The sequence below is a fragment of the Onychostruthus taczanowskii genome, unplaced genomic scaffold, assembly GCF_017590055.1.
Source record: "Onychostruthus taczanowskii isolate IOZ18803 unplaced genomic scaffold, ASM1759005v1 scaffold19, whole genome shotgun sequence".
Classification (NCBI taxonomy): domain Eukaryota; kingdom Metazoa; phylum Chordata; class Aves; order Passeriformes; family Passeridae; genus Onychostruthus; species Onychostruthus taczanowskii.
This window is the reverse complement of record NW_024499128.1, coordinates 10,465,637-10,485,402: the sequence shown is the minus strand read 5'-3', so window position 1 is coordinate 10,485,402 and position 19,766 is coordinate 10,465,637. Positions and strand designations below refer to the sequence as shown.

Genomic DNA, 19,766 nt, shown 5'->3' with positions numbered 1-19,766 from the left:
CATCCCAGTGGGGTACAGGTGCTGTGAAAATCTCCCCATCCCACCCTGGAGCAGCCCCTGTGATTCTCTGTCTGCCAGGTTTGGATTGCTGGGGCTGGAGCCATTCCCCAGCACGATGCTCGAGGCTTTGGTTGCCATAACAACTGGATTCAGGCTTCAAAAATAGTAACTTATTTTTCATTCAATTTGCCTTTTGCCCTCTGAGATGGATCTATTTTGGGATGGATGGTTTGCTTCAGGTGTCCCTTGCCAGCACCCTCAGCTGTGGGCTGGGGGCTTTGGGGATGGGGGTTATTTTGGTAAATGTGATTTTATCATCCCTTCTTCTTCCTCTTCAGGCCCAGAGAGCAGGTACAGCAGGGCACAAGAACCATGGCATAGGTTCTGCCACAGCTCTCCCCATCGTCTGGGGAAGGAATTTGAAAAAAAAAAAAACCCTTCCTGGCTGAGTGGCAGAGCGTGGGAGAGTTTTTCAGAGATGATGTCACTCTGCATCTCAGCTTGGACCTGCCATTCTCAGCCAGGCCTTGCCTGTCCCAGATATACTACTGAAAATGGGGTTTATTTTGTTGTCCCCTCACCTGCTGGATCCTGCCTGGTCCCCACTGGTGTCTTCCATCCACAGGGGGAATCGTGCAGGAGGGCTGAACCTGCTGCTGGATCCTGGGGGACACCCCACCGTGCAGCTGCACCTGCAGCACCCCCTGAGGGACTGAGCTGCTTTTGGAGGGGCTTGCAGAGGGTGCCAGGGTTAATTCATGCCTTGAATGAAGGGATTCCTTCCTTTTGGTCTGCTTTGGCTTTTGGAAGAGCTGTGTGTGCTGGATTTCCCATGGAAATGACCATACAGCCCTTCTCATCAGGGTGTCCTCAGCTGTCCCCCCTTCAGCTCTGCCACAGCTCCAGCAAGGACAGGGACTCTTGGGGCGACCAAGGCTCTGCTCCTCCTGGTGTTGCTGACCTCTCTCTCCTTTCTTGTCCCTCAGCTGCTGGCCTGAGGGTGCCTGCAGTCCCTGGCACAGCCAGGGCAAGGATCACACCCATCTGCCCCTGGACAGGCCCCCATCACCTTTTGTATCCCCTCTCTGAGCTGCCCAAGCTCAGATGTACCTCGGGATGTCCCCTCCTGTAGGAGTGATGCAGGGGAGGGAGGGGTGAAGGCTTTACGATGGAGATGGGCTGATTTTGGGGTCCTTAATGCTTGCCTTGCTGTCGTGCTGCTTTGTCCCCGTTCTCTCCAGCAGGGAGGGATGGTGGGGTGCTGGAGCTGTGTCCCCTCCCAGGGGCACCACGCAGCGATGGGGCTGAGGCAGAGCCACCTGCCCCAGCTGGGACCTCTGGAAAATAATGGGGGAAAAAAAAATCATTAAAACCAAATAAATAAAAGCAAATCCAAACAAACCAGCTCCGTGGGGATGGCTCTGCCCCAGGAAGGGCAGATATGCCTCGGGGACCCTCGGGGGAACCCGGTCGTGGGGCAGCGGGGCCGGGGGGAGCGTCTGACTGCCGGCACTCGGCGCTCTCCCCCTCCCCGATGCTTTAATCACATTTTCAATTCAAATCTGCTGCTATTTGATCCCCCGGGGGTGGCAGCGGGGAGGGTGGGGGATATTTTTAGCTGTGCTTAAAGCTGCCGGGGGGCGGAGGGAGATCGCGCAGGTTGCTGTGGCCGGGAAGAGTTGGAAGGGATTCCCCTCCACCCCCCTTTCATTTTTTTCCTCCTCCTCCTCCTCGTTGCACATCTGAGGGCGGCAGCGGGGCTGGCTCCCCCCTCCCGGAGGTCGCCTTTGTTTTGTTCGTGTCGCTTCTCCCGAGCAGCCGAGGGGGCGGGAGGGGGCCGGGGCCGGGCCGTGCTGGGCTGTGCCGTGCTGGGCTGGACCGGCCGCCCCTTCTCCTCGTCGGCCGCCGGAGCTCTCCGAGTGGTGCCGCTGCCCCGGGCGGCGCTTTCCCCCCGGCCGGGGCTGAGCAGCCGCCGCTGCCCGGGACCCCCATGGCACCGCCGCGATGTTCGTGTCCCGGCTCCTGGATTTCCAGAAGACGCGCTACGCCAGGTAAACCCGTCCGTGCGGCGGTCCCCGGTGCTCGCGGAGCCCCCGGACAGCCCCGACCCCTGCCCGGGCTCGGCTGGGCTGGAGCCCGAAAGGATCTCCGAAAGCTGCTGAGTGCCTCAAAGCACAGGGCAGGTGCGGGCTGGGCTTTCGGCTGTCCGCTTTTCTGCATCCCTGAAGGATTCTCAGCATCCTTCGCTGCCTTTCGCTGGGTCTAACTTCACCGCGGCTCTCCCGCGGCGGGATCCTGCCTTCCCGAGGGACAGACCCTAGCTCCGAACCCCCCATGGAGGGACCGATGTGATCCAGGACCCCCGTGAAACCCCCTCTGGGTGGCTCTGCCAGCCTGGACCCGCAGGCTCAACAGGGTCCCCGTGGGATGCACGGCTGGTGGATCCTTCTCTCCCTCCATGAAATCCCCCGGGGAGGTTTTCCAGCAGCAGCCGGCACTTGTTTGGAAAGCTGAGGTGTAGCAGGAAACCTCACGGTGTTACCTGTGCGGGGGGAAACCTGAGGATTGCTGAGCACAGGTCAGAGGGCACTTGGCCACACGCGGGGCTGCGGGATCCGATGTGGCCTTTAGCAGGGAGCTGGCAGGGGACACGGGGACAACACCTGCCCGGGATGAGTCAGGTGGCACCGGGTGCTGCACAGATGGGACCGCAGGCTGCTGGGGGTGCTCAGCCCTGCACCCCAGGCTTTGCTCCCAGCTCCCTGGGACTGTGGTGGGGATGTTTTTCTGCCTGTGTAGGGTGCCACGGGCTGGCACAGCTCCTGAGGGCACTGAGCTCTGTGCTGCCACTTCCAGACTCCCTGTGGTCCTGTTAGGGGTAGATACCAGAGAAAAACTTGTGTGAAAAGAAGTGGTGATGGTGTTTCTCGCCTGCTCCAGGCAGGATAATCCCTGTGAGATGTTGGTCTGGGCAGGAGACCATCCTCCAACCCCCTCCAGCCATCAGCTCCTTTCCTTCCAGGTGTCCCATGGGGAAAATCCATACTTGCATCTCCAAAATCTGCCTGAAAACCTGGCCACTTGCTCAAAGCCCCTTTCAATGCTGTAGCTGCCTCCTGATAACCTTTGTTTGGGAGAGGTAGGAGGCACCCAGCAGATCTGCACAATGTTCCTGGTACAAAACCCTGTGAAAATGGAGAATTCAAGACTTTCACACCCCCACCCTGTTGGCATGCAAAGGACAGAGCTGGGGGAAACTGAGCTGAGCAAAGCTCTGTACCTCCCAGAGCAGGAGGAAAACCATACTTTACCCAAGGCAGGGGTGCAGAGGCTCTTTGGGAACTGGGCAGCAGATCAGGGGCTGCTCCACTGACATCAGTCTCCCCCAACAGAGCCCATCTGCCAACCTGTTGCTTGATTTACCCTGAATCAGCATGCTCCAGCCTCGTGGGGGTCCTGTCTGGAGACAGCTTGCTAAATGGGATGAGGATTACAGGGAGCCTTGCAGGGATGGTGCCCACGTGCAGGGCAGGGGCTGTGGGGCACGGGCAGATCCACAGGGAATCCTCCAGCTCTCCCTGTGTGCCAGGGCTGGCTGGGGAGCAGCAGGAGATGGGTGCTCCCTTGGCTTTCACCCCAAGAAAGTCACCAGCACGTGATGCTAACTCAGGGCTTCCTGTATCATTGCAGAGATCCTCTTAGGCCAGTGCTCAAAAATAACAGTGGGATAATCCCCATCCCCCCTCCCTCCATGCACACCAGCTCTGCTCTCCATGGAAATGCTCTGCTGGGGCATATCCCAAAAGAAACCCTAAAGCTGCTCCTTCCTTTGCGCCAGGGATGCTCTGAGGTGGGAATTGGGGCGAGCAGAAGCCACGGGACTCATGGTGGCACGTGTCCTTCAAGGCAGCAGAAGCATCTCAAATCCTGTGTTCAGTTTTCACCACAGGAAAGATGGTGGGGTGCTGGAGCAGGTCCAGAGAAGGATAATGGAGCACAAGTCTGATAAGGAGCAGCTGAGGGAGCCGTGGGGGCTCAGCCTGGAGAAAAGGAGGCACAGGGGGGACCTTCTCAGTGACCACAACTCCCTGGCAGGAGGGAGCAGCCAGGTGGGGGTCAGGCTCTGCTCCCAGGGAACAAAAAGGGCTCAAACTGCACCAGGGGAAGTTTAGATTGGATGTTAGGAAAGGTTAAAACAGGCTGCCAAGGGAAGTGGCTGAATCACCATCCCTGGAAGCTGTCAAAAACACATGTGGATGTGGCACCTGGGGAAGGTTTAGGGGTGACCATGGCAGTGCTGGGCTAATGGTCAGACTCCATCTTAAAGGTCTTGTCCAACCTTAATAATTCCATGGTTGCATCTTGCAACATCTTTTCAGAGAATGTGACCTTGCTTATGGTGTTCCTTGAAAAAAACCAAAAAATATCAAAGTTTTCCTTGTGAAGGAAAAGCCTGGAACAGGCTTCATTTTTTCACATCATTTTATCTAATTTTGAGCCAGGACCAAGAAAGGAGGAACTTGGCCGTTGATACACCCACCAAAAGGAATAAATAAAAGCCAGTGTGGTGATGAAAGACCTGTTGTGTGAGAACAAAGAGATGAAAAGCAGTGATCAATGTGGGAACGTTCTGTGAACTGCCAGGAGAAAACTCAGGGCTGGAGGGGCACCAGGCTGTCTCCAAATCCCTCCTGGCTGGGCTTTGGAGGTGCAGAGCTGGGGCAGAGGGGAAGGAAGCCAAGGGAGAGGCTGTCCCCGTGGTGGAGCAGGGTGCAAGGCAGTGCCATTTGAGCAGGCTGAGGTTATAAATGACAAACTCGGTGGTTTCTGCTCTGCTGTAGGGCCCGGGAGGCTCTTCTATCACTGACACCGTGGGGAAATGGACTTTCAAAGCTCAGTTGCTGCAAGGCTTTCCCTGTCACTCACAACCCTGACAAGAAATATCCATCTCCTGCCCCACAGGCTGAGTTTAACCATGCCACTGCCAGCAGATGTGGCTCCTCCTGCTTTATCCACCACCACAGAGTTATTCCTCCTCTCCACTCTTCTTCCCAGCTCACCAAAACGGTGCTGGGTCCCTCCCAGACCAAAAGATCAGAGCAAGCAGCATCTCTGTCACGGGGCTCATTGGTCAGGTTACACTGACCTGGTAACCAAACCCTCCTTGACCCTCACCGCCAGCTTTGACCCTCTTTTGGCCCAGTTTTAACTCAAGCATGGTCTGGTCCTTCCTGCCCATGTAGCTGTATCTCCCTGTGGGGACATCGAGTGCTTCCCAGATCTTGGCCATCCAGAGCTGTAATTGGAAGGAAATGTGATTAATCAGGGAGCTGCTGCATCCGGCCAGCTTCAGCATCTCTGGAGCAGCACTGGAGAGGCCTTTGCTGGGAGCTGCAGGGCACTGAATCATCCCCACAAACTGATAGCAGCTCCTTTGGTTTGTCCATGGCAAAGGCTCTAAATCTTACTGTGTTTGCTTGGCTTGCCCTGCTTGGGGCAACACAAAGAGGGGCAGATGGGAAAATCCACATTAATGTCCCAGCCCAGGAGCAGGGGACTCTGTGGGGGGCTCTGTAGGTGCATGGTCCAGGCTTGTCCTCCCCTCCCTGTGCCTGCAATGCAGGCATTGCCACCTCCTCACCAGCATGAGGGGATGAAGGTCTGAACTCTACACTTGCTCAAACCCAAATCCTCTGAATTTGGGGAAAGGCAGCTGGGAAGACCTTCCTTGTTTCTCCCTGCACCTGTAATTATTGAGCAAGGAGATATTCCTCAGCTATTCCAGCATCTCTGGCCAAGACAGGAAGAGGAGAACCAGCAGCAATAGGAGGAATAGGAAATGTTGGGGTGCTCAGACTCCAAACACAAGGAAACCAATGCCAGGCTGGCAGCCTGGACAGAGCAACCACATTGGGAAGACCTGTTCCCCATTGCTTTGCCATGAAAACATGAGCAGCCCTCGCCTGCTCCCACACACTCCAAGATGCTTTCCAAGAGCTCTGCTTCCCCCACAGCCCATGTGGGATGAAGCAGTGAGAAGGGAAATGCTTTCAGTGTTGATATCACAGCCTGAAGCTCCTTGAGAGGCAGGGGCTGCTCACCTTGCGAGCACCAGCCCCATCAAGACCTGCCAGCCTGTCCCCAGCTGAGCAGACAGAACCCCTAGTGCAAAAGGCACTGCTCCAAGAGATGGGGAGGTCCCCAAATGCCTGGGAAAACCAGGATCAGCTGATATTACCAACCAATTCCATGCTGGTTGCTGCTTTGTGGGGCCAACTTTACTCAGACATCCTCTTAAATGGCACCAGTAGGAGTTACCTCGTGTAGCTCGGGAGGTCCCCAAATGCCTGGGAAAACCAGGATCAGCTGATATTTCCAACCAATTCCATGCTGGTTGTTGCTTTGTGGGGCCAACTTGACTCAGACACCCTCCTTAAATGGCACCAGTAAGAGTTACCTCATGTAGCTTAGGGTGCATAATGGGAGCCAGGTATTTGGAAGGCAGCAAGCTCTCAGAGCAGCATTTTTTATGGGCTATCCAGTTTGGAAGGCAGCAAGCTCTCAGAGCAGCATTTTTTATGGGATATCCAAACTGCCCCATTCCATCCTCTGCAAGGGCTGGGGCACCCAGCAGGACGGGCTCAGGTGGGGACCAGCACACTGAGTGCATGAGAGGGCAAGCCAAGCCCCATGCCTTGTGCTTTTGGGGCAAGGACGGGCTCTTGGCTGCCTGGGAAACACATGATCTTTCCTCTCCTTGAGCTGGTGTTGGATATCAGCCTGATGTGATTCTTTGGCACAGTTTGCTCTGTCCAGCTTCACGAGGTAGCGGCCAACACCACCCATGGGAAATCCAAGCCCAGCAGGTCAGTGGCTGTGAGAAATGGGGCTCTGCCAGGCTGGCCTCCCCTCCTCCTCCCTTCCCACACCCCCAGCTCCACAGAGAGACAAAGCCATGCCAACCAGTACAACTCCCAGAGAAAGGAAGGGAAAAAAGCACAACTTATTCCAGCCCTTCACTGCTGAGGGGTGCTTGCACAAGGAGTTTTGTTGAGTCCCCAGAGATGCTGCTGCCAGGAAATTCGTCAGAGAAAGGCAGAGGAGACATGGCCAAGCACACAGATCAGGTCTCTCCAGGTGTGACAAACTCAACATTTTCATGCAGAGGGAGTCCAGAGCCTGGAGGCCTCTCTGTGATAACACTGAACCTCTCATGATAACAGGATACCACAGGTGTCATATTCCTGGGGGATGAGTCAGAGACCACTGAGCTGAGCCAAGCAGTGCTGACCTTCAGGGGAATGTGGAGTCAACTCTGTGCTCCTGTTTGAGTTTACAGCCCAGGTTTGCTGCTGCTGAGGAAATGATTTTGTGCAGAAAGAGATCACCAGGTCAGGGAAGGAGTTGGCTCCTCTCTGTGCTGAGCAGCAGCGTTAGACACAGCCCTGCTCTCTGTTGTAAGTAATACTAATGGAAATCTTACTATCTGCATGCCTGGCTTGTGAAATACATGATTTCCCTTTTGTGCCTTCACTGTCCAGAGGCATTTGCTGAATAATTTACAGATATGATCTGTACTTGAGCAGCATCTGGGAATCCCAGATGAGAGCCTGGCTGTGTCTCTCAGGCCATGCTGTGGGGAGATTTCATGAACCTGGGACACGCTCACCTGCCCATGTATTTCACAGTCACAGCCAGGGTTAGAGGCTGGGAAAGCTCCAGCCCTCAAACTATCCAAATCTTGTGCCAGCAGGCACAGGATCCAGTGGTCACTGTCACTCCTTGGGCTGCTGCAGTTAAAGAGGCAGAGCCAGCTCAGGATTTATCCCACTGACTCCTTGCTCAAGGCAAGGAAGTAAGGAACATGCACAGTGACTTTCCAAACAAGAAATTAATAAATAATAGAGGATTTGCAGTTCTGGAAACAGTCCTTCCAACGTTCACCAAACACCTGGGACATCAGAGTCATTTTGTGACTAATCAGCTGTTGTTGGATGTCTCATGAGTACCAAATGAAACAAGAAGTCCCAGCTCAGAAAGTAATTTGGGAAACACTCACCAATCCCATCTGTTGTGAATAAACAAACAGCTCTGCTGTGGTTGCAGGGTCATGAATTACCTTGGAAGAGTTAGAGATACCATCTACATAGAGAACTGGGGAAAAAAAAGAAATATCCCTGCCCACAGGGTGGGAATATGGACAGTTAACACCTTGTTGGGAATTATTGCTGAGTTTCCACCCCCAACCGAGCCCTGCTGGGTGTACATGGGCTCTTGTGGGTGCAGAAATGGTCGATGCCTGCATCCAGCCTGGCTTGGAGCATCCCATGGTTGTCCCTGAGCAAGAAAGGAATTGTGCAGGCCCTTGGTACGTTCAGGGGAAGAGCAGCACAGTCCCTCCTGCACCCTCTGAGGGTGTGTCAGGGGCTTGCCTCCTCTGTCCCTTCTCGGGGGACACCTCAGGTAGAACACAGAGCTGGCTGAGCACAGGGCCCCTCGCCGGGAGCACCTCTGAGCCAGCAGCAGCCCTTGCTCGTGGATTCTCAGGTTGTGTAGTGCCAAGGGATGGTCCACAGCCAGCCCAGAGTGCTCACACACACCACAGTGCTGGGAACCAGCAAAACTGGGACGGGGGGGAATGAGGTGGTGGATGGTGATTTGATCTGCTGCCCCTTTTGACTCGTTCTGTGGAAGCAAGGCTTGCACCAGGTGAATCTGGGTGGGTACTCCAGAAATCTGGTGAATTTACCCATGAGAAAGGTAGGGAAAGGCTAGCTTAGATAAAACCCCTTCCACTTCCTTCTCCCGACCCAAGCTGCCAGCTCCTTGTGCTAGGAAGTGTGATCAAAAGCAAACGCTGGGTTGTCCTGCTCCATCAGCCCTGCTGCCCCTCTCCCACGGGATGGGCTGGACCTCAGGAGGGGCCCAAGGCCAGGCCTGCCCCATCTCCCCTGGCCCAGGAGCTGCTTCCAGCAGGCACAGCTCAGCTGTGCAAAGCAGAGAGCCATATGTGTGCGTGGGAGCCCGCAGGCACCGAGGAATGGGCATGCAAAGGAGGCTCCAGCTCCCAGCAGGTGCCACCCAGGGGTGTGGGTGGCTCTGCAGATGGCAGGGCTGGCCAGTGCTGGCCTTGGTGTTTCTGCTTCCCAGAGGAACATTCCCATGTCAAAGGATAGGAAGGAAAAGCAGGATTTCAAGTGCTCCTGGGCTGGATGAAGCAGTAAAGTCTGGGGGATCTCCGGGGCTCAGGGTGGGCCATGGGGATTTCCTGGTGGTCCTGCACCCCGTGAGCCCTGTGGTGGTGTGCTGTGCACAGACAGCAGCCAGGCCAGCACACACTGCTCCCCAGGACTCGGCTAATTACAACCACAGAGCAGCTCAAGGGATTGAAGCCTCTTAGCAGGGATGCAGCTGGAGCTTTACCAGAGCCCAGAGCAGAGGCAGAGCACGTGCCAAGCCCCGGCTTACGGGGATGCCACCACAGCAGCTCCCGCGTGAGCACGAGCCCCAGGACCAAGCCCTGGCATCTGTGCAGCCTCGGGGCTGTCAGAGCAAAGCCAGGCCATGCACTGAAGGGTGAGAGGCCAGTCTGCCCTGCAGGGACACCTCTGCTCCATCACTGACACCTCAGGCATCGCGCCTCTTGTTCTACCAAGGAGCAGGCCCAGCAGGACTTACCACCACTGCTGATCAGCATCCAGCAAATCCTTCCTCTTTGACCACCACCGGGATCTTCCTCTGCTATTCAAAAGCAGCTGTGACACCCAGTCACAAGAAGAAGAAGAAATCTTCCTTCACAGCCAGATCCCAAGAACTGTCCAGCAGGAAACTCAGCTTGGAAAAGCCCCAGCTCCTTGGGCAGGAGGGTGAACACACAGCAAATCCGTCCCCACAGGCTTTAGGCCAACTGAGCAAGCCCAGCCCTTTTATAATCCATTTGCAGGTGAAACCTGTAGAGGTGAGCTGCTCTGGGGAAATTTGTATCACCTGGGATAACCTTGGACTTGCTGACTGTTCCTTTGTCCCCGTGGCACCCAGCCCACAGTGCACAGACACACAGACACATGCACAGCCTGGTTTATGGCAGGCCTGGGGAGGGCAGGTGTTGGAGCAGCTCTTTTCAAGGGCAGAAGCCCAGCTCACACCTCCCCATCCACATCTTCTTGGTGATTTTACACCCTCCTCACATTATCCACCCACTGCTTGCCTAAAGGATGTCAAAATTATTATCCTCACTTGGAGAGAGGGGAAAGGGGAGTGAGAGGGGCATGAAGAGATGTGGCAGAGGCCAACCTGTTGAGCTGTGTCAAAGGCAGGGCTAAATCTCATCTGTCCCAATTGCAGCCTGGCTTGGGTCTCTTTTGGGGCCATTCCCCTCATGTGTGCAGGGCACAGCTTTCCTGCTTGAGTGAGTGTGTGGTGACCACGGAGTGACTGATTCAGGTTCTCTTGGTGCCCTCGGGAGAGCTCAGAGTCCCACATGAGCCTTCCTGAGGAATAATTTAACTCTACCCCTTTCTTACCTTCTTCTCTTCTTCCCACCCTGGCAGAGCAAGAGCCAGGCAGATCTGCCTGATTTTGGAGGCTGGAATTTCGTTCTTGGATAAAAGTCTTTTAAAAACTCAGTAAAACCACTAAAGCCATATTAAAAAAAAACCCCAACCCAACAGAGTGGGAGAAAGAGCAGGAGAAAGGAGCAGGCCTGGGAAGCCAGCTCTGCACTTTGCCCAGGGACAAGGGGCTCATTGTTCCCCTGGCCAGAGCCTGCTGTACTGGCCCTTTTCAGGCTCCCTCCCTGGGAAAGGGGCCAGGGCAAAGCAGGCACAAGCAGGGCAGGCAAAAACCCTGGCAGTGCTGCGAATAACCCCTGGTCAGACCCTCAGCAGCCCCCTCTCTTCATACAGCCAGCTGTGGGAGTGTGCCAGGAGCAGCACCAGGAGGAGAAGGTGCCCGGGAACCCTGCAGCTCCCTGCTTCCCACACCCCATCCCTGGGAATGAACACCCTCCTGCTCCTGCTCTGCAGCACTCTTTGAACCTCTCTGTGTCTCTTGGACTTTGCCATCCTGAAGCAGCTGCTGAGCTGCACCGGAGCACCCATGGGTGTGTGAACAGCTGCTCGTGGCTTCCTGCACCCGAGGATCACAAGTGCTGTTTCTAGGGGTGTCCATCTGTCTGTCCAGGCTGGAGCTGTGGTTTCAGGCTGGTTCTGCACACTGGTATGGCTGGGAATGCTGCAGGGCTCCCCCTGCCCTGTATCCAGGCCAGTCCAGCGTGCACAGGGATGACACGAGCTGGTCCATAAAATCCCAGGAGAGCAGGGGAGGAAGTGACCTCTGTACCCCTGGGAAATAAGGTGCAGCCAGGGAGTTATCCTGTCTTGCCAGGAGATGTGCCAACACCAGCTGCTCCCATTTTTACAGAGGGAGGTGGCCATGGAGTGGCTGATTCAGGTTCTCTTGGTGCCCTCAGGAGAGCTCAGAGTCCCACATGAGCCCTCCTGAGGAGAAATTTAACTCTATCCTTCTTCCCTTCTTCCCTCACCCTGGCAAAGCAAGAGCAGAGAGGACCACAGAAACGTGCCAAATTAGCCCCAAAACACAATGCAGCTCCCAAAAGTGGGGCTCAGGCTGACCCACCAGGTCCCACATCCGTGATGCTCCATTTCCCACCATTCACAGGATGATGCTTACTAGAAAGGAGGGCAGGAAAATAACAGCAATCTCTCCCCAGTTCAAAAAAAAAAAAAAAAAAAAAAAAATTGCTCCTCAAGGCTATTTTCCCTGTGGGAAAAGCAGGAGTTTGTGGTTCTTCACACCAGCACAGCTCTGGGCTGCAGGAACATAAATGCTCTCCAACCTTGTTACATGGAGATGGCTTGGGTGGCCCTTCCTGGCTTCTCTACCCCTGTGCCAGAGCCAGGGAGGATATTTGCACCCCAGGAAAACCTTCCCAAAGGGTCTGGGAGCCCCCCAGCCCCGGGGAGGGGGCTGTGGAATTGGTTCTGCGTTGCTGCTCTGAACAGCACCAGCCAGAGCAGAGGGAGATGGAGCAGGCTTTGTTAAAATCAATAAATTCAAGGAAAAGGCCTTGAACGTGTTTCCTCAGCAACTGTGACGTCACGTGGACGTCTGGCCTCCCCTCTTCCCCCCTCCTTCTGATTATTAAAAGAGAAAATAAAGGGAAGCAGACAGTGAAGGGGAGCTGGGGACAGTCTCCTGGCAACGCTGGGGACAGTGACATCCTCCTGCCAGGGGGATGTGGCTCCAGCACAGGCAGCCCTGCCAGTCCTTGTGGAGTGGTGGGATGGGGAGGGCATCCCTGGTGTCCCTGGGGTGGAGGTGACAGCACTCTGGGCACAGCCCTGTCCCCAGGGATGCCCAGCTTCTTCCCAGCCCTGCTGAGCCTCCACTTACCCCTGTGAGTCCTTGGGGAGCAGAGCAGTGGCAGCTTGGCCATTCCCCCTCTTAATTCCAGACATTTTTTGGCGATGAGGAGCATGAATCTCTTCCCACAGTGCCAGGGTCTGGCAGGAGGCATGGCAGGGCAGGGGCTGGGGACAGGGCCCCTCTGTGGGTTGTCACTGTCACTTGCTGGGGTGCCCCTCACCCCGCTGTGGTTGCACAATTCCCCCACACCAAATCCTTGTCATTTGAGCTATTTAATCCATCCTGGCTCAGCTCTAACAGGCAGTGGCTCAGGCAGTGGGGCCAGGCAGGCAGGAGATGGCAGAGGAGTCCACACAGGCGTGGGTGGCTTGGGGACAGGGAGGGGGGACATTTCTTGCCTTTCCAAGCATCCCGGCCTGAGGCATCCCCCTGTGCCCAGCAGCAAGGTCTTGCCAGCCCCTGAGCCCCTTTGCTGGGCACAACTCAGCTGTGAAATGCTGCAGATGGTGCTGGAGCTGGGGGCAAACAGGGTCACAAAGAAATTAGCCCGGGTCCTGCCCAGCAGCCTGCCCTGACCTGAGCCACGGCAGGGAAAATCCTAAAATCCCTGATCCTCAGGAGCAGGGAAGGAACCCTCTCCATCTCCCTGTTTCTCATTCCCTTTGCTAAGCCTCCACTGCTGTCTCCTGCCAGAAGAAGGTGGTGGATGAGGCTTAGCTCAGAGCTGTTACCCCAGATGCACATTTAATTTGTTGTTACACACCCAGAAATGCAGTGACACTGTTTTTTATCGCTGTCTGTTGGTCCAGCAGGTGAAATCAATACATTCCTGTGAACACCAAGAGCAAGCTGGTGCCTCCTAGGACTAAGAGAAACAGAAATAAATATGCAGGTTTCCAAGGAAGGGCAGTAGGCTTTCCCCCACAGCAATCTATACTGGGATGTGCAGCCCTGGGGGTAGGGGGGAGATGCAGGTGCTACCCAGAAACCAAAAGCATTGCAGGGATTCCATTTTTGGAGCTGGCCATGACATGAAGGTGTCACTCCTGGATGGGTTGGAGTCCCACAGCTCACTACCCTATGTTCCCTCTTTGTTGCTGGGGCTCTTCCCAGCTCTGCCCACAGCAGCTGGCAGAGCTGGCTCCTGCCTTCTGCTCTCCAAGCAACAGCAGCTCCCAGGAGCTGCTTCAGCCTCAGCCATGGCTGAGCAAGACCTGGGGACCTGGCACCTGGGGACAGCCAGATGGACACGCTGGTGTCCCTTCTGCAGGCAGCTGGAGCAAAGCTGAGCCATGGCAGGGCTGCAGGCCCTGTGCAGACCCCTCCAGAAGGGTTTTGCTCCATCCCTGTCCCCTGAGTGTGTTTCTCTCCCTGCTTCTCTCTGCAGGTTCATGAATCACCGTGTCCCATCCAACTGCAGGTACCAGCCCACGGAATATGAGCACGCAGCCAACTGCGCCACCCACGCTGTGAGTCCCTGTCCCTGTCCCTGGGTGAGGGAGGACGGTGCTCATCTCTCTGGGGATCCACTGAGGAACCTCAAGGGACACCCAGAAACATCTTTGTTCAGCCCTGGGGCAGCCACTGAGATCTGAGGGCTGTGCTGAGGCAGATGTGTGCTCCTGGGGATTGGGATGTTCTCCCTCCTCCTGCCCTGGGAAGTTGATTTGCATCTCCCTTGCTCTCCCCCACTGCGGCCCCATGTCCCTGGGGAAGCTGGCTGTGGGCTTGGTGGGGCAGGAATATTTCCAAAGCTCCCTGAAAATGGATTGTTTCACAGCCAGAGCTGTGCCAGATGCCCATGGGGCTGCCTGTGTAGCAGTGGGAGGGACCTCTCCCCCCATCAGGGCTTCTTTTGGGAATTGAAAGTTCCCAGCCTGAGTCCTGGGAGATGACTCAGAGACAGTCATCCTCCTTGTGCCTTCCTCCTCCTCCTCCTCCCTACCTTCTGGACAAACTATTTTGGAGCTGCACCACGCAGGGAGGGACCCAGCCTGCACCTTAGGGGTGGCAGCTTTGACCAGAAGCTAAAGAAACACCTGAAAGGAGAAGTGTAGGCTTTATTGTAGCTGCTCAATGGAAATGCAGAGAGTCAACAGCAGGTTTGCTTCCCCTTCCAGTTCTGGATCCTGCCCAGCATCCTCGGCAGCTCCATCCTCTACATCCTCTCTGATGACCAGTGGGAAACCATCTCAGCCTGGATCTATGGCTTTGGCTTGTCCAGCCTCTTCATTGTCTCCACCATCTTCCACACCATCTCCTGGAAGAAGAGGCATCTCAGGTACCATCCCTGACTGCTTGGGAAGGGGGAGAGGGTCCAGACGCCCCCAGTGCTGTGACCCATCTGTCTGTCCTGCAGGACTGTGGAGCACTGCCTGCACATGTTTGACAGGATGGTGATCTACTTCTTCATCGCCGCGTCCTACGCTCCCTGGTGAGTTGCTGGTGGCTGGGGGCCTTCACCTGGCCCCACTGAAGGGGAAAAAAATCATCCTGGTTCTAGCAAATAGAGTTTCCCTCTCTGGCTTTGCTTCTTCTCGAGGTTGTACCTCACCCCTTTCCCCAAAACCTTCACATCCTATGGCCTTCAGCCTCTTGAAGTTACAAGCTGGGTTACCCCATGGTGGGGCAGCCATGGGGGAGAGGGGCTGAGCCCAGTCCAGGCTGCTGCCCTAGACCCACCTCAGCACAGCCCTGGCTCTTGCAGGTTGAACCTGAGGGAGCTGGGTCCCTGGGCCTCCCACATGCGCTGGATCATCTGGATCATGGCATCCATCGGGACCGTCTACGTCTTCTTCTTCCACGAGCGGTGAGTGCCCCGAGCTGGAGGGTGTGGGACCCGGCACACGGAGCAGGGACTGCTGCTGTGATTTGCTTCCTCCACGTGGTGGCACCAAATAAAAAGCCAAAAGCCCCAGGCGTCACCCCGGAGGGCCAAGTGCCAGCTCCCAAGCCAGTCCACACATGAGGACAGGGGATCTGCTGTGATGGCCGGCCACCCCTTTCCCTGTAGCACCACTGTGGGAATTTCAAGAGTAAAACTCAACCTCCCTGCGTCCCTGCTCCAAGCTGCCTCTCTGTCTGTCGCAGGTACAAGCTGGTGGAGCTGGTGTGCTACGTTATCATGGGCTTCTTCCCCGCCTTGGTCATCCTCTCCATGGTAAGCCCGTGCTGGGACAAATCCCAGGAGGGATTTGAAAACTCAGAACAGTTTGTCTCCTGTGGGTTGGTGCAGTCTCCAGGCTGTATGAGGGATAAAGCCATCCCTGGTACGATGTGGCTCACCTTGGTTTTGCTTTGGGTGCCCAGCAGGCACCACATGCATCTCTCCCAGATTCCTTGCTGGGCTCTGTAGTTTGGAAATTGTAGGCTCACAGAATCATAGAATGGTCTGGTTTGGAAGGGACCTTAACAATCATCTGGTTCCATTTCTCCTGGGGCTGCTGGGTCCCTGCTGCCTTGCTGGAGAGGAGGGTGCAGCAGAAGGCAGGGAAGTCCAGAGCTGCAGCTGGACCCCCACTTGTGGTCTCAGTGGGGTGGTGGGGAGAGGGCAGACACCCCTCACTGAGCACTGCCTGCTCCCAGCCCAACAGGGACGGGCTCCTGGAGCTGGTGGCCGGTGGCTTCTTCTACTGCCTGGGCATGGTGTTCTTCAAAAGCGACGGGCGCATCCCCTTCGCCCACGCCATCTGGCACCTCTTCGTGGCCATCGGAGCTGGCATCCACTACTACGCCATCTGGAGGTACCTGTACCGCCCGGGGGCGCTGGACACCAAAACCTCCCGCTAGAAAGCCTTAAAGACTTTGTTTGTGCCACCTGGGGACACGGAGGGCAGCGGTGACACAGCCCCGGTCTGCCCCCTCGCCCCGTGGGCAGCAGCTGTTGGTGCCCTGCCCGCACAGACAGGAGAGCCTGGAGGTTGATTTTAAATATCTTTCTTTTTTTTTTTAACCTCGGGAACTGTTTATTTTTTTAGGCAAAGGTTTCAGAGCACAGTGACTGGCTGGGCTGTGGGTGATAGGAGTGACCACTCGCTGGGAGCTTCGCTCACTCGCCTGGTCTTGAGCATCCCACGGGACTGGGAACCTTGTCCCCACATGCCCCTGGCTATGACACCCTGGGTTTGGCTACTGGAGTGCTTAGAGTGTGCCACTGAGGGCACTGGAGGAGTCAGGACGAGGGCAGAGACCAGTGGTGGAGAGGGATGTGGTGACAGCCCTGCACCACCTGGACTGGCTCCCAAATCGTCCTGAGTCCTGTCAGCATTAACAGCTCCATCCCAAACCTTGAGGGGATGGTCCATACTCAACAAGCCTTACAAGAGATTGAAACTTGAATCTCTTCCAGGGCATCCCAGTCCCTGAGCACTGGGAAACTCTTTCTCTAAGCCAATATGAAGTGCACAACTCATCATACATCCCTGGGATCCCCTGTGGACATTTTCTCCCTGGAGCTCTTGGTTTTCCTCTCCAGCCTGGTGCCAGTGGCAGCCTGAAGCACAGCCCTGCTTCCCAGGCCCTGCTGCATGTGTGCCTTCAGCAGGGAGCAGAGTGGGATCCAGCTCCTGGCATTTCCCTGACTGGAGATTCCCTCCATCCACTTCAGGGGATTCCCTTTCTCCTCGAGGGAGGGAAGAGAACCTCCTTGGACTGGGGTCACGGGGTTGGTGAAGGCATCACCTGCCCTCTCTGCTCCCATTTTGCTGATGAACCTATTGCTCATCAGGTTTAATTCCACTTTTGGAAAGATTTCTGGCATTCCCAGGATTGTTGCAGGGCAGGAATGCATCCACATGAAGCCTGGGTGTGAGCTGTGATGGAGAGATCCCACTGATGCTCAGTTTTTGGATGCCTAACCATGGCCACACAGTGCTACCACAGGCCAGTGACACATGGAACACCCATCCAGCTGCTGGGAGCAGCAGAAGGGCAAAACCACACCTGATCCTGCTCTCCAAACACCCTGGCAGAGCTGCTGGAGCCAGGAGGGTGTGGTGTGTGCTGGGCTGAGCCTGCACCTTCCCCACCAGCCCCAAAGGAACCAATAGCCCATCACCTCTTTCTGGCTTTTGATAAATCACAGCTGCATCCTCTGGCACGATGTGGCAAGAGAAGGAGATTTTTGGCCACCATCCCACATCTCCTGTTTCTCCAGCAGTATTCCAGGAGCTGAGCAGAGCTTAGGGTCCCCCAGCCTGTGGCAGCCCAGGACTGGCTCTCCAGGGCTGTGCCACTGTGCAGCAAATTACCAAAGAGGAAGCATCCGGATACTCACCCCATCCTGTGGTCGTGGTTGCCAGGCTGGCAAAAATATCTGCTGGGTTTTCACTTCCACAGGCAGAAGGTTCCTGTAAAAGGCTCTGGGAGCTGTACCCAGCACCCCAGCCTGGCATGGGGCTGCTGGGGTCTGTGCCCAGGGCACCCCAAAGCAGCCCTTGGGGTGGAGGGTGGTCTAAGGGACGGGGATGAACGAGCTGCTGTGAGCCCAGCCCTGGCCCTGTCACCTGCTGCAGGTGGAGAGGTGGAGAAGGACGAGCTGTGAGCAATGGAGCATGTCCAGGGTTGGAATAGCAGGATACAGAGATCCCAGAATGGGAGATGCCATATTTTCTGTCTGGCAAGTCATTACCCTTCTCCGTGCCTCAGTTTCCCCATCTGTAAAATGGGGGTGAAGACCCTGACCTACCTCGCAGGGCTCGTGTGAGGACCCCGTGAAGCACCTGGAGGGCAGCCAGAGCTTCACAAACACCTGCTTCAGTTTTCATTGGGTCTGGGGGAGCCCAGAGCCACCCTGGGGCACGGTGACAACTTCAGCTCTCCTCCCCCTCTGTCCCCAGACGCCACAGGGAGCCACCCTGGGGTCAGACCAGGCAAGCAGCACTCCCAGGCACAGGCAGATGTCCCCTGGCAGGGCTGAGGACGCCCAGGGACCACCACCCTGTTTCACCCATAGGCTTCATCAAGGGATTTATCTCACAAACTGTTTTGCCCTTTGTGGTCTTTTGGCCCTAAATCTGTCCCAAGGGCTCCTGAGGCACAGGGAGGTGCCAGAAGGACCTTTCTGAGGCTGCTTCATCTCAGTCTCCTGCTGAAAATCCAGGGCAGGGCACCCGGGCAGGAGTGGATGGCTCTGATGGGAACATCACACCCTGCCTTCAGCCTGGATTTGCAGAGTGGGCTTCTCTGCAACTGAGAGGCTCCCCCTCTCCTCTTGCTCCTAAATCCTCCCCTTGCAAAGCATGGGGGGCACAGAGCAAGTTATTGGATCGTCCTCCTATTTTATACTAATTTTAAATGACTCACAACATTCAGGATGTTTGTGGAGGAGGGCTCGAGGGATCTTTTTAGCATCTCATGTTTTTCACCATCCATCTTTGTTCAATCAGTATTTTATATTTAACACAGTATTGGGTCAAATACAAACAAATGTAAGGAAGATAACGCTAGTGGATGTTGTTTCCTGTGGAGTAGGATCGAAATAAAAACTCAAGATACCTCACTCTTGCCTGCTTGTTAAATCAAAATTAGTTCCCCTGCAGCATCTGGAAATAAACTCATTTTCTATCTGACTCATCCCGCGTGGCTTTGCTCCCTGGTGAGGAGAGGAGCCACTCAACCAACTGCAGGGCGCTGGGATGCTGAGCACTGACTCACCTTGGTGCAGGGATGGCACTGCCAGCTGCTGAGCAAACAAACAAACAAACAAATAAATCACTGAGTTTGCTGACAGTGCCCCTGTGCCCAGAGGTGCTGGCTGAAGACTCATCAGCATCTCACCATGGCAGCCTCAGCACAGAGCCCTCCGTGGCTGAGTCAGAGGCTGAGGTGTGCAGGGTTGGCACTGCAGGGATGGAGGATGCCAGAGCCACGGGGAGGAGAAAACCTGTGGCAGATTGGGCAGGGGGTAAGGACAGCTCCCTGCTGACCCCACCAGCCTCTCCTGTGGGCACTGGCTCCTCGTGCAGGAGGAGAATTTGCCCCCGTGCTGGAGCTGCCTGGCCTGGGCTCTGCACATCCACTGTCTGCCCTCTCTGCCATAATTACACAGGCTGCATTCCCCCCAGGCTGCCAGGCTCAGAGGCTTTCCCAGAAAGCCAGGGAGGGTTCCCTGCTTCCAAGGGCAGCTGAACTCACCCCGAAACCTGACCCACAACTTCCACCTCGCCCATCATTCCTTTGCTGCTGGCAATTGGGCTGGACTGGGAGGCCTCCTGACTTTGCTTTGGTGCTGTCGTTCCCAGAGGGTGTCTGGGTGGCAGAATTGCTTTCCCACCCAGAGCACCCCTGGACAGGGAAACACCCTTTACCAAAAAGAGACATTTTCACCGAGGGGAGCAGAGCATCAGTGACCCTCTCAACCTGAACAGCTGCCAGTGCAG

At 55.8% G+C, this 19,766-nt stretch overlaps 1 protein-coding gene across 1 annotated transcript; it reads left to right on the top strand.

Annotated features, from left to right (window-relative positions):
- Positions 1-1,651: 1,651 nt before the first annotated feature.
- On the top strand, positions 1,652-18,886 carry MMD2 (monocyte to macrophage differentiation associated 2). Its single transcript, XM_041401793.1, has 7 exons — positions 1,652-2,051; positions 13,775-13,856; positions 14,508-14,668; positions 14,747-14,821; positions 15,095-15,196; positions 15,478-15,547; positions 15,973-18,886. Exons 1-7 carry the CDS (start codon positions 2,005-2,007, stop codon positions 16,174-16,176), a joined length of 741 nt encoding a protein of 246 aa, XP_041257727.1. The 5' UTR covers positions 1,652-2,004; the 3' UTR covers positions 16,177-18,886.
- Positions 18,887-19,766: the final 880 nt, after the last annotated feature.